Here is a 12,417-nt window from a genome sequence, read left to right as displayed (position 1 = left end):
TCGGATCTATATGGGTCAAATTAGGTCGGATGACGGGTTGATCTGACCCATTGGCAGCCTTATCAGGAGCGTAATAGCATATTCAAACATAATGGCCACATTATGTCCACCTGTACCACTTTTGATTTTCGGATGGTGACACCGAACCAAACGACTCCTGTTGGCACAATAGTTATTCCAGCCACCGGACCGTCGCTTTTTTATTTTTTATAAAGAAAAGAAAAAGGCAAGAGAGCGACGCTTGGAGATGCACTACCCAAACTACAGAAAACATAAACAAAAAAGAGAAAGCCGGCCGCCTTCCTGCGGCTCCTCCTCTCTACCGTCCCTGCACCTCCTTCCCCCCAACCCCTCCTTCCACCTGTCGTTCTCTTCCCAAAATGCCCTCATCCCACAGCCCTAGGACTTACAGCCCCCACTCCTTCTCCTCCTTGCGAGCTGCCCCCTCCCTCGTCCTCGTCGCCCTCCTCCTCTTCCTCCTCTTTTATTCCCTTCGCCGGCCCGCTCCTACTTCCCGGAATGCCCTTGCCCATTCGTCAACTACCCCAGCCGACCTCTTCCTCTCCCTTTCCCCCTCTGCCAACTCCACCATCGCCTCCCACCTCCACGACCTCACCCTCCACCCCCACCTCGCTGGCACCCCCTCCGCGGCCCCCGTCGCCGCCTACGTCCTCTCCCGCCTCCGTCGCGCCGGCCTCCACACCTTCACACGCGACTACACCCCACTCCTCTCCTACCCAGCCGCCGCCTCCCTCTCCCTCCTCCGCCCCGACGGTACCCTCCTCAAGCCCCTCTCCCTCGCCGAGCCCGCCGATCCCACAGCCGCTGTCGTGCCCCCTTACCACGCCTACGCCCCCTCCGGCGCCGCCCTCGCCCCTGCCGTCTACGTGAACTACGGCCGCGAGGAGGACTACCGGGCGCTCGACCGGCTGGGCGTCCGCGTGCGGGGGTGCGTGGCGATTGCGCGGCGTGGCGAGGGGTACCGCGGGGGGGTGGTGGCCCGGGCGGCGGGGAGGGGGGCCGCGGCGGTGCTGATCTTCGGGGACCCCAGTGGCGGGGTGGAGCGGGGGATGGTGAGACTGGGCGGGGTGGGCGACCCGCTGACCCCCGGATGGGCCGCCACCGCCGCCGCCGGAGGCGGCGGAGGAGAGAGGCTGGGGGTGGACGACGAGGAGGTCAGGAGGAGGTTCCCCAAGATTCCGTCGATGCCCGTGTCCGCCGCCGTGGCGGCGGAGATCCTAAGGACGCTGGGTGGGCCCCGGGTGCCGCCTGACTGGAGGGGCGGCCCGTCGCAGGACGAGACCGCGGTGGGCCCGGGCCCCACGCTGGTCAACTTCACGTATAAGGTATACTTCACCTGCCTTATAGCTGACAACCGTTTTGAACTCTTGCTACTCTTCACTGTTGACCTCTGTGAAGTTTTCTCTTGTTGGTCGCTGAGCAGCTTGCTGCTACGACTGAGATAAGTAGACTGTAGTTCAATGCCTCAAGAACTCATGGGCGTCAAAAAAGGGCGTGGTTGTAGCTTTGCACCGCATTGGGCCCACAAGAATTAGGACTATAAGAAGCAGTTCTATATGACTTTGGATTGGTATGATGTAAGCATCAGTTTGATCCACTGGTCGTGAGGGGCTGGGTTTATGGATCTCTTGGTGTGGTGGACCCCACTAGAGGAGCGGGTGTGAAGCCTTGACTAGATCAGCGACTGTGTTCCCGTTTGTGAAAATTTCTTGCATTTCTGGGACTACATTATGAGACTCCATTTCAATTTTTTTAATAAACATATTTCTTATTCAGGTCTTCGTACTCAATTTTTGAATATTTTTTTTTTATTTCTATGGATGTATTTACACTTGAATGATTTAATTTTTCCGGTTTACCAAAAAGAAAAATTTCTTGCCTTTTTGAACAAGAACAAAATGTTCATGGGTTATAACACCATTCATTCATGCTGACATATGAATTCGACATAGAGACACTTAAAATTTTTTAGGTTTCTTGACATGTCAACTTCTTGGACACTTGGGCACAACGCGACAGTTTAAGATACCTTGACACATAATATAATGAAGGCTGTTATGACATCATCATCCCATATTGGTTCTTGGCGCTCATACTAAACATCTAATGCAGCAAAACTTCAAGAATCTTGTCTATTTTGTCTGCTTGGAAAAATCTGATGTTACTTGTTGGAAATTATAGGCATGCATACATGCATGCTTAGAACACGAAGTTAAGTATGATGTGCTGACATGCTGGCTTCTAGTGTCATTCTTCTGACTCTGCAACACTTGATAGTTTGTGCCATCTACCATATAACACTGGTCTCTTGCAATCGCTATCATAATGCACATTGTATTTGCATTGTACATCGTTCTAGTTCCGTCCACCCACATAGTACTTGGTTCAAGTTACACTTTTATACACTAATATTTTGCTACATTTACTTGCAAGTTATTGCTTTTTATATACACTAATATTTGATAAATAGGAATTAAAAATTGCCTTTTGTTTATGATGTTTCTTTTCTCAAGGAAGATAGAAAGTTGGCAACAATCCAAAATGTTTTTGGTATAATAAGGGGGAATGAGGAGCCTGATCGGTACGTTATCCTTGGCAACCACAGAGATGCATGGACATTTGGTGCTGTAGACCCCAACAGTGGAACTGCTGCCCTCCTTGATGTTGCTCGCCGTTATGGTACTTTGTTGCGCTCGGGTTGGAGGCCTCGAAGGACCATTATCCTATGCAGCTGGGATGCAGAGGAGTTTGGAATGGTGAGTAATGTATACAGCAAAGAGTGGAACGAGTTGGCATGAGTAGTAAAACTGAGCACAACTTTAGAAGCAGACTTATCTTCTATGAAGCTCAAATGCATATAACATGCGAATCAAAATTCTTTAAGATACAGAGGAAAAATTAACTCAACTATTAGTGCTGCGTGCAAACCTAGAAATAGCTTAACCAGGCCTTTGTGATTTTGTTGTCCTAGAGTTGGCATGTGTTGTGTTTATTTGCTTGCCTTTTTTGTTTATTGTTGGGAGGATTGAAACAGGTTGGTGTTGATTTTTGTGCTTCTGAGAATCATCATTTACAAATGAAAAGTCAGGTCAAATTCAAACTGAACCTATTCTAGATGCAACTGCTAGCAGCTACCTTTTGGTGCTAAGATGTTTTTCATCTGATCAAATTGTTTTGCATTACATCTTATTAGGTCAATAATTTGTCTGGTTCGGGGATTGAATTTAACCTAGCACCTTATGTATACGATCCTAGTCATCATGCTATGGAACACACATGGTAGAATAAGTTGCAAGTTTAAAATTTCCATGATGCAGTTATGAGTGCTCGAACACATGCATGCAGCATTCTTTGTGCATATATTTATATGATAAAGTCAAAACAATCGTAAACACTTGCATAAACATGCTGAATCATTCTTCTGCATGCACATGCTGAACATCCAAGTTTTGAGATGGACGAGTTGGACTAAGGTGCTAGATTAATCTTCTAGTCCAGAAAGGCCCGAGTTCAATCGCACTAGCAGTGCAACTTGTTCTTTATTTTGAAGATGTGTATCTTCATCTGATCATGGTGCTTATTTCAGATTGGATCAACTGAGTGGGTTGAGCAGAACCTTGGAATTTTGTCTTCAAAAGCTGTTGTCTACTTAAATGTTGATTGTGCAGTTCAAGGGCCTGGCTTTTTTGCTAGTGCAACTCCCCAATTGGACAAGCTATTAGTTGAAGTCACAAAGCAGGTAACATTGAGATGTAGTATTACTAGTTATTTTGTGCTGTAATGTGATATTTCTAAAATGAAGATGATGCTGACTAATTTTTCTTGGCAATATTTTCTATCAAAAAAAAAATATTCAAAAGCTGACGTATGTTTGAGAAAAAAATACATCTGTAAGCTTTCCATGACAAGCTGCTGACTTTTGACTTAATTTTTGTGACAAAGCTAGAACTGATAGTTGTTGAATAGCCGACCATTTTCTTGATAAAGATCCAAGTCTTTGTACATTGAGAATGAGCTGGTCCTAGTAGTCAATGTTGGTAGTGACATAAATCTGCTAAACATAATAAGTCTATCATGTTCTACAATTTGAGATTCCTGTTATTCCATTTGTGAAGTGTTGATTTATCATATTGTTTATTCAGATCAAAGATCCGGATTTGGAAGGCAAAACTGTCTATCATACATGGGTGGCAAGGAACAATGGCATCAGTGTAAGATGTTAAGATTTTAAATCTGTCAATTTTCTTCTACTGAAATCAGCTTCTTCAACTTTACACCAGCATTTTATATACTCAACTGAAAATAAAAAAAATTCAGGGGAAAATAATAATCAAATGCTTTAATAATTTTTTTCTTGTAGAATTTGTAGTTGATCATATTGGAGATTTTCTGAATAAAAGATAGATTGTTTACTTTTGTTCATGTGTTTGAATAAAGCAGGAATCCGCCAACATAAACATTTCTATGTAAATGCTTGAAATTGAAATGGTATTTTGTTATGTCATCGAAATCGCGTGGATTTGTGGCGTGAGAGTACCTTGGATCCTAATCTTTTGTGGCATAATTTATTTTTCCACTAGTTGTTTGAAGTTGTGCACAGAATATGATTCTTCAAGTAACTTCTGCAGATAGAAAGACTTGCTAGGACTGATTCAGATTTCTCTGCATTTTTGCACCATGCTGGAGTTCCTGCGATAGACTTGTACTATGGGAAAGGTATGCTGCTTTATGCATAGTATAAGATGACATTTACAGTAGAAGTGTGAAAATTGCTTTTTTAACCATTTTACTAGGGTTGAGAATAAATAACCAATAAATTGGGGAATATGGAGCATAGCATGTTATTATTATGTGCTTAAATTTTACATGTAGGCAGATGCCTTTTGTTCTAAAGAAATTGCTTGTGCATGAGTTATGTGTAATTCAGAACACAGGCAGCATTTAATACTAGAGTTTAACTTTTTGTGTGACAAATATACTTCGAACATTACCTAGAAACTAATAAAGTACTTTGGTAGGTAACTGCCAGAACCAAATTACAGTTATGTGGACTATTAAAATTTTATAATGTAATTCTTTTCTCTGAACCCACTTAAGTTTGTAAACCTCATCCTTGCATGACATGCTGGAGTGATATAGTTTTCCCAGTATCTCATTTGTTGATTATTGTACATCCCTTGGCATTTACTTGCTAAGTTTCTGAGATATGATATATGTTCTATAATCAATGGTGTGGGATATTTGGAAGTAGAAGAATGAGTCAGCCAATTAAGAGGAGCCTAACTGTTCAATTTCTTTATCCAATGAGATAGGACTCCGTAACTTTAAGTGGTGTGAAAGTGGATCGTTATTTTTGATATTAAATTTTCTCTGTTATGGTTCCTAATCCTATTATTCCAGTACTATAAATGAATGACCAACAGGCCTTATTGAAACACTAAAAAGATCACGCCTAAAATTTCATAACGAATTTTACCATGAAGGTGACTTCGGTGATGTCATTAATTCAGCCAATGGATGTTATGCTGTTGGAAACCTTTTAACATGATTGAATGGCCGAGACCAATGGAACCAATCACCTGACAGATTTCTTGTTTGCCATTCTCTTTTTGTTGCCAAGATGTTGCCTTCATTCTTTTCCCTTGGACACTCCTTCCTTTCATTCCTTCAATATGTATGGATTACATGTCACTAAAAGTGGAAAAACATTCTTATATCAACTATTCAAGGTAAAGTGGTACTTAAAATTTTTCAAACTTTTGAAATAAATGTGCTGGACACTAATTGTGGTTCAGGTGGTAGTGGCTGAAAATTAGCAATCGATTTGAATTTCCTAAATACATTGATTGCATGCACATAGACATAGCCGATGAATGAGGCATGCTAATATCCTATTACCAATTTATGTATTTAAGGAGTTGACAATTCTATATTGGGCAAAAATGTTGCTAATTGATAATACCTGCATGCATACCTGCATAGGATTTTATAGGGCTAATATCCATTTCACAAGAGTCACTTTTATGGATGGATATATAGGACTTTTTTTTACCATTATTTTTCATTGACTCTTTTGTCATATGGTTTCTGTTGTTTCCTATACTACTTCTCATTTATTAAGGGCTTGTTTGGATGCTCATCTAGCTTCTATATGATGTCTCCCACACGAGAGGGAAAGGTAGTCAAGGTCTACAAATCTGATACCGGGAACCATAGTTATACGTTTCTGGTTCGCTACAGCATGGTCGGTATTATATGGTTGGTGCACTACGTTATGCAACCCATACCAAGATAGGCTCCTAATAAACTGGGTGGTGTATGACACTTCTGCTCGGTTTGGACCGGTATCAACCGGTTCAACTCACGTAATGAACTGATGCTCGATACCTTAGGGTATGATACAATATGGGGAAGTACGATACCTTGAAAAATACAAATAGATGAGGTAGAAGGATAATAAAATCAATGGATCACATAAGTCCATTTATTCTAGAATCCCAAATTTCTGAGATATCAAAAATATACTTTTCAGTTAGATTTTGGTATTCCAGAAGGTTTGGGATTGGGGGATTAATGGTTATGCCAATTCTTCAATCTTCTTTTTTCTGTTTCCTGATTGAGCAAGTTCCTCCCATATGTCAGATTACATGGATAGGGTGATTTGGCATCCAAATAGGTCCTAAATCATTTAGGTAATAGAAATAACTGATTATTATTATTATTATTATTTTTGGTAGATGATATCCATAAGTTTTATTAACATTAGAATTGCTAACCCTGTATTATTCTTCAGAATTTTCAGGCTACCATACTGCTCTTGATTCCTATGACTGGATGGAAAAACATGGAGATCCAATGTTTCATCGTCATGTAGCTAGTAAGTTTTCCATATTCCTATATACATTTGCTACTATAAGACATGTTTCACATGCATGTGGATATGCTGGTCTCTAAGGGGCTGTTTGGATTTTCAAAGAGCCTGTCCATGGAATAATTCATATACAGTTGGTTTTTAGGAAAATTTGACTGAGGGGAGAGAAGTTTTACCGATATTAGAAATTTGGATTCATAGATCCCAAAATAATTTGGACACCGTGAATCACTTTCTACATGGAGCTTGGTATCATGATATTTTGGAAATGTACCGGTGAGATGCTTCCCTGATCTGAATGAAATTCTTCTCGTAAGTTGCTGTTCATCCAGAACTTCTAACTGTGATTGGGCTTTATCCACAGACAGCTTAATTGGGCATCCAAACAGGCTTATTGAAAGAGACTCCAACCACTAAGCTACAAAGCTTTTGCTTCTGATAGAAAAGAAGAATGAGGTTACAAAAAAAGTTGAGAGGTTAAAAATTCAGAGATTCTGCTACCCTGAAATTTCAGGATACTACCTGAGGGGTGATTGTATTATCCTCTGACATAGCTCCAACTAAATAACTAATATCTGCCCATTGTCAATTTTCTGCAATAAGTTGGATGTTCTTGTAGTGTTTCATGCTGGGGCATCTAAACACCTTTTGAACATTGTTCTTTGCATGATTCTTATGTAAGCTATTCTGAACAAATAATTGTAGGTACCTAATATATTTTATAATTAAGTTTACAATTTGTATCCTGCCATTTACAACTTACTCCTGATGTCGAAGCCTTTAGACCATTTGGTTTATTAGATTTATGATCGGAGTTAGTTGAGTCAAAAGATTGATGCCATATGCGAGTAAAAATCCCAAAATTTTCAGCTGAGCGCATTTCTAAAGGCTCTTTTTTCTGTGCTGATTTCATTTGTTTCTAGGTCTTTTTTGAAGCATGGTATGTCCATATGGTGTAAATCCATATTTATTGCATTCTGCTGACCTAGTTGCGTGTGTTGCTCCAGTTGCTGAAATTTGGGGACTTTTAGGTCTTCACTTGGCAGATGATCCGGTCCTACCTTTTGATTATCTCTCTTATGCTGCTCAGTTGCAGGTAAAATAGCTACTTCCCCCAGTTATCATCAGATGTTTCCTTTTAAGTTGCCCTGATTCACTTTTCCTTTTTCCTTTTACATGAAACAACACTACTGTTGTTGTATGGTTTGAATAACTGAATTTACTTGTGTAAGTCCCGAGGAATCATATTGTGATAATTTTAATTGTAAATTGGTCTTTTGCTTGACTTGGTTGTTTATTAGTAGATGTGGTTATCTCTGGATGCAATGGTTGGAGTTTAGCCGTACGACTGAATTATTTGGTGTCGTATTGTTAGAGGAAAACAAGTATGTCAATAATATCTGCATGTTGTTTTAATGATACTTTGATAGTGCTTTCTTAACATTTGCTTATAAGCTTGTCTGTATGTTGCTGAACTTGAATTACTAATGATGGAGTTATGTTATAAGTTGTACTTGGAAGTTTTTAAAACATGATATGAGCTTGCTAAGAAATTTTATGCATATGAAGTTTGAACCAATAATTGGTATATCTGTAGGCTTTTTATTGCTCTTAAGCTGTTAGCCATAAAATATAATAAACAAAAGGTTGTCTCAGTGGAACTAGGTTTTCCATGTGGAAAGCATTTGCAGTTAGTTTTGTTAGAATCTGATCTACATAACTGAAAGCTGGATGTTCTTTTTACTTTCTACAGGAACATACAAATGAATTAAATGCCTTTCTGAATGGTGGGGAATTTCTAAAGCCTGTAAATGCATCCATTCATGAACTCACTGTTGTAGCCAATGAAGCTTCAGAGGAAGGAAAGGTTGGTGGTGAAACTTGCCATCGGACTTGATCTTTGCATATTGTTAATTTTTTTCTTAATTCTACTGATATCAATATTTTAATTTTGTAAGTGCTGATATATCAGTAAATAATAATTCTACATAGTGGATGCGGTCAATATATACTCTTAATCACTTCTTCGCATCATAAAGGTAGATTTGTGGGTAAGGTATGCTGTACCGGCCCGTACCAGCCTGGTACGAACTGGTCCAGGTAGGGACCGGTACCGGATCAGCGTGGAATCCGATACCGGGAGCTTTTCATTGAAAAACCGGCCGGTACGACTGCCGTACCGGTACGAAACCGGTACGTACCGGTCCAGGCCGCCATCAGTATGCCGACTGGTACCGGTACGGCGGACCTTGCTTATGGGAATAAATTTTCGTTCTTCCCTCAAATCATCCTGCTTTTATTGCTAAAAGAGGCATCTGGTCCATCACTAACTATAAGTCTATAAAATCAATTGATTTTACGATCTTGTTCCACTTTGTTCTTTGCCTTATTGGATTCTTCCCACAAAAAAAGAACTAGGACAACTTCTTTCTTTGGTTTTCTAAATAATCACCTAGAGGCCTACATTACCTAGAGTGCATCAGCAGAAATATTGACCTGAGAGAGCATCAATATGTTGTTTGTTTATTTATTTGTTTGTTAAAGGTTGGTGAAATTTTCTGCTGGAATTTAGAAACCTTTTTGACCTATCCTGTCAAGGAGTGGCAGTCTCATCCTGGCTCCTATTTAGGTAGTTGGCACTTAAGAATTGGCAGGGCCGACTAGAAGAGGGATTAAGAGGGCTTGCATGAATGAAACATCTCCTTCTTGATCCCTTGTAATTTACCCTAAATACTTTCGGTTCTTGTATGAGACAAACTGCCTTTTTATTTATCTATTTATTTATTTACTTATTAAGAATGACACAACAATTTGTCATAAATTTGCTAGCATTTTGCATCTCACTATTGGTTTATTCTCATCATTAGTTGTCATTTAAAAAAAACACATTTGTTGAAGAAATCCGATGCCTAGTAACTTTTCAGAACCCAGTTATTGGGTTATCATTATCACTTAAATGATTGCTATTTAACTTTCTTCTTTCAAAACTTACAACAGAGACTGCAAGAGCAAGAAACCTTGGAGGGTTTTGCTGCACTGAAGAGACGGGCTTTTAATGATCGCCTTATGCTTGCAGAGAGAAGCTTCCTGGAAGCTGAGGGCCTTAAAAGGAGAGGGTGGTTTAAGCATCTGGTAAGCATAGTACACATAGAAATTACTGGTAGAACCTAGGGTAATTATAGTAGGTACCATTAATAGGCATTTATTTATAGTTTTCTGGCACAGTCATGTTAAAGTCCAACAATGTGGTTTGTCTCTTTAATGAAAATCCTATTAGTCTGTTCAAGTTCCTGTTACATGCTTTGACACAGCGGTAAGTGTTGGAATAATTATGAGCATTATTAAAGTTCCTGTTCTTGCAGTATCTATTATAGATTTCTTAAACTTTACCCTCCTGCCTGTTGACTTCTTAACTAGGACAAGGAAAGAAATCTTACACTAAACAGCACCTGAGGGTGTTGTCAATGAGGCTTTTGTATTCACTTTTAGCTTATTTGTTTGCCTTGACATTCGAAAGCATTATCTTTGTTGCCCAAGGAGACAACCCAAGAGGGGGGGGGGGTGAATTGGGTTTTAATTAATTATTGATCAATTAAAAATAAGGTGAGTGATTAACTAAATATATTGCAAGTGCATTAGTTAGATCACTAGATGCAATAAGTGAAGAGAGTGAAAGAGATAAGGTGCATTACAAACACAGAAAGATTTATAGTGGTTCGGAGCCAACTCTTGCTCCTACTTCCACTTCCCAAGCCGCACTTGGGAGTTCACTATAATCCCTAGGATTATAGCCGGTTGTTTTACAAGCTCACAACCCAACTTGTTGTTTTCACGAGGTCACAACGAACTCTGTCGGTTTTGACAGGCTCACCGACTAGAACCATCCGATTGTTTTTCCGGATTCACAATCAAACCCAGTTGGTTTTTTCCGGTTCACCAACCACAACTTTACACCGTTGGTTTTATCTTTGGCTCACCAACAAACCTTACAACCTTTGATTCAATCCCCTGATTCAATCAAGTATACAAAATAAGAGTTTAAAAGTTCTCAAAGAAAGCTTCTAAAAAGCAAGTGTGAGACAATATAAACAAAAGTTGAGTTAGAAGCCCTCAAACAGATTTTAAATGAGGAAGTGGGGGCTTCTCGATTTCTGAGTCTCCTTTTGAATGTGCCGAAGAATGGAGGACAGTAGTAGAGCCTTGAATGCGAAGGAAGCACTTTTTGGTTTGAGTTGAATGCATTTCTTCCTTCTTTTTTCTTGGATTCACTCTACGGAAGCTATTGATGGTTGAAATGCTTTAATGCTCAAATGGAATAACTCTCTTGTTGTCTACTACTGTTCACTCTGGCTATTTAAATGGTTTCTTTCGAACACTAGCCGTTAGAGAGAGATTTGGAGCCGTTCTGTCCCGTCTGCACATCCTGACAATGTATCCGTTGCGATCGGAGTCGACTCGTGCGATTTGGAGTCGATTCGTGCGATCTAGAGTCGACTCGGCTGTTACCGGAGTCGACTCGCGCTTTACTGGAGACGACTCGCCCGCTGTTCCAGATTTGAATTAAAGTGCATGCCTCGTCCTGGGATCGAATCGGACCAAACTGGAGTTGACTCGCCAACAGCTGGAGACGACTCGGGCACTTAGGAGTCGGCTCGTTCTCAAGGTTCCAGAAACTCAACTTTCTGTTTTTCTTCCTCGAGTCGACTCGGGTTTACTTGGAGTCGACTCGGCTGACTTGAGAGGCGACTCGAGATCTTCAGGAAACATCTTGTTCTCAGAGACCGCAAAAACTGATTCTGTCTTTTGAACTGATCTGCCTCGGAGTCGACTCGGGCCTTGTTGGAGTCGACTCGGCTAACTTGGGGTCGACTCTGAAACACTTGGAGTCGACTCATTCACAGGGTCTTCGAAACTGAGTCTCTGCCTTTCAGGCTGCTTTCCTCTGGGAGTCGACTCGGACAATCTGGAAGTCGACTCGGCTGATGTGGAAGACGATTCGAAGTCTTCGCGAGACGGCTCGTTGACAGGGTCTAAAAAACTAGCGTTCTGGTTTTTTGTCTGTTACCCTTTGGAGTCGACTTGGGATCATCTGAAGTCGACTCGGCAAGCATCGGAGTCGACTCTCAACCTTTTGGAGTCGACTCGTTAACAGGGTCTAAAACCCCATCGTTCTGTCTTTCTGTTTGTTCTCAGTCGGAGTCGACTCGAAGAGTTCCGGAGTCGACTCGAGCTTGTGCCAGAAACTCGAAGTGTGCCGGAGTCGACTCGCAAGGTTCAGGAGTCGACTCGTGATGCAGACTTTGGTTCAAATAGAGTTCAATACTCAACCAAACTATTTTAAACCAAAGCTCAAGACACTTAGACAGAAATTCATAAAGATTTACCTAAAACACTAGATTGAATTCATTAGAATAACATACTCCAATGCTTTGAGCTCATCAAAATCAATTACGGAATACTCAATTACTCCACAATCTCTCCCTTTTTGATGATGACAAAACATTGAGTATTTGTAAAGGGAATTG

General features: G+C 40.7%; 1 protein-coding gene across 1 annotated transcript in view; it reads left to right on the top strand.

Annotated features, from left to right (window-relative positions):
- Positions 1-241: 241 nt before the first annotated feature.
- The window catches only part of LOC103697123 (probable glutamate carboxypeptidase VP8), a 28,395-nt gene continuing 16,219 nt past the window's right edge, over positions 242-12,417 (top strand). The window contains exons 1-9 of the mRNA XM_008778918.4: positions 242-1,346; positions 2,535-2,777; positions 3,608-3,760; positions 4,164-4,232; positions 4,650-4,737; positions 6,815-6,898; positions 7,900-7,988; positions 8,646-8,759; positions 9,890-10,024. Coding sequence (XP_008777140.1) covers positions 381-1,346; positions 2,535-2,777; positions 3,608-3,760; positions 4,164-4,232; positions 4,650-4,737; positions 6,815-6,898; positions 7,900-7,988; positions 8,646-8,759; positions 9,890-10,024 — 1,941 coding nt within the window. The 5' untranslated portion in view covers positions 242-380. The remainder of the gene's footprint in view (positions 1,347-2,534; positions 2,778-3,607; positions 3,761-4,163; positions 4,233-4,649; positions 4,738-6,814; positions 6,899-7,899; positions 7,989-8,645; positions 8,760-9,889; positions 10,025-12,417) is intronic.

The sequence above is a fragment of the Phoenix dactylifera genome, chromosome 4 (assembly GCF_009389715.1).
Source record: "Phoenix dactylifera cultivar Barhee BC4 chromosome 4, palm_55x_up_171113_PBpolish2nd_filt_p, whole genome shotgun sequence".
Lineage (NCBI taxonomy): Eukaryota > Viridiplantae > Streptophyta > Magnoliopsida > Arecales > Arecaceae > Phoenix > Phoenix dactylifera.
Note: the sequence above shows the minus strand (reverse complement) of the source record. Positions and strands in the feature narration are given on the sequence as shown.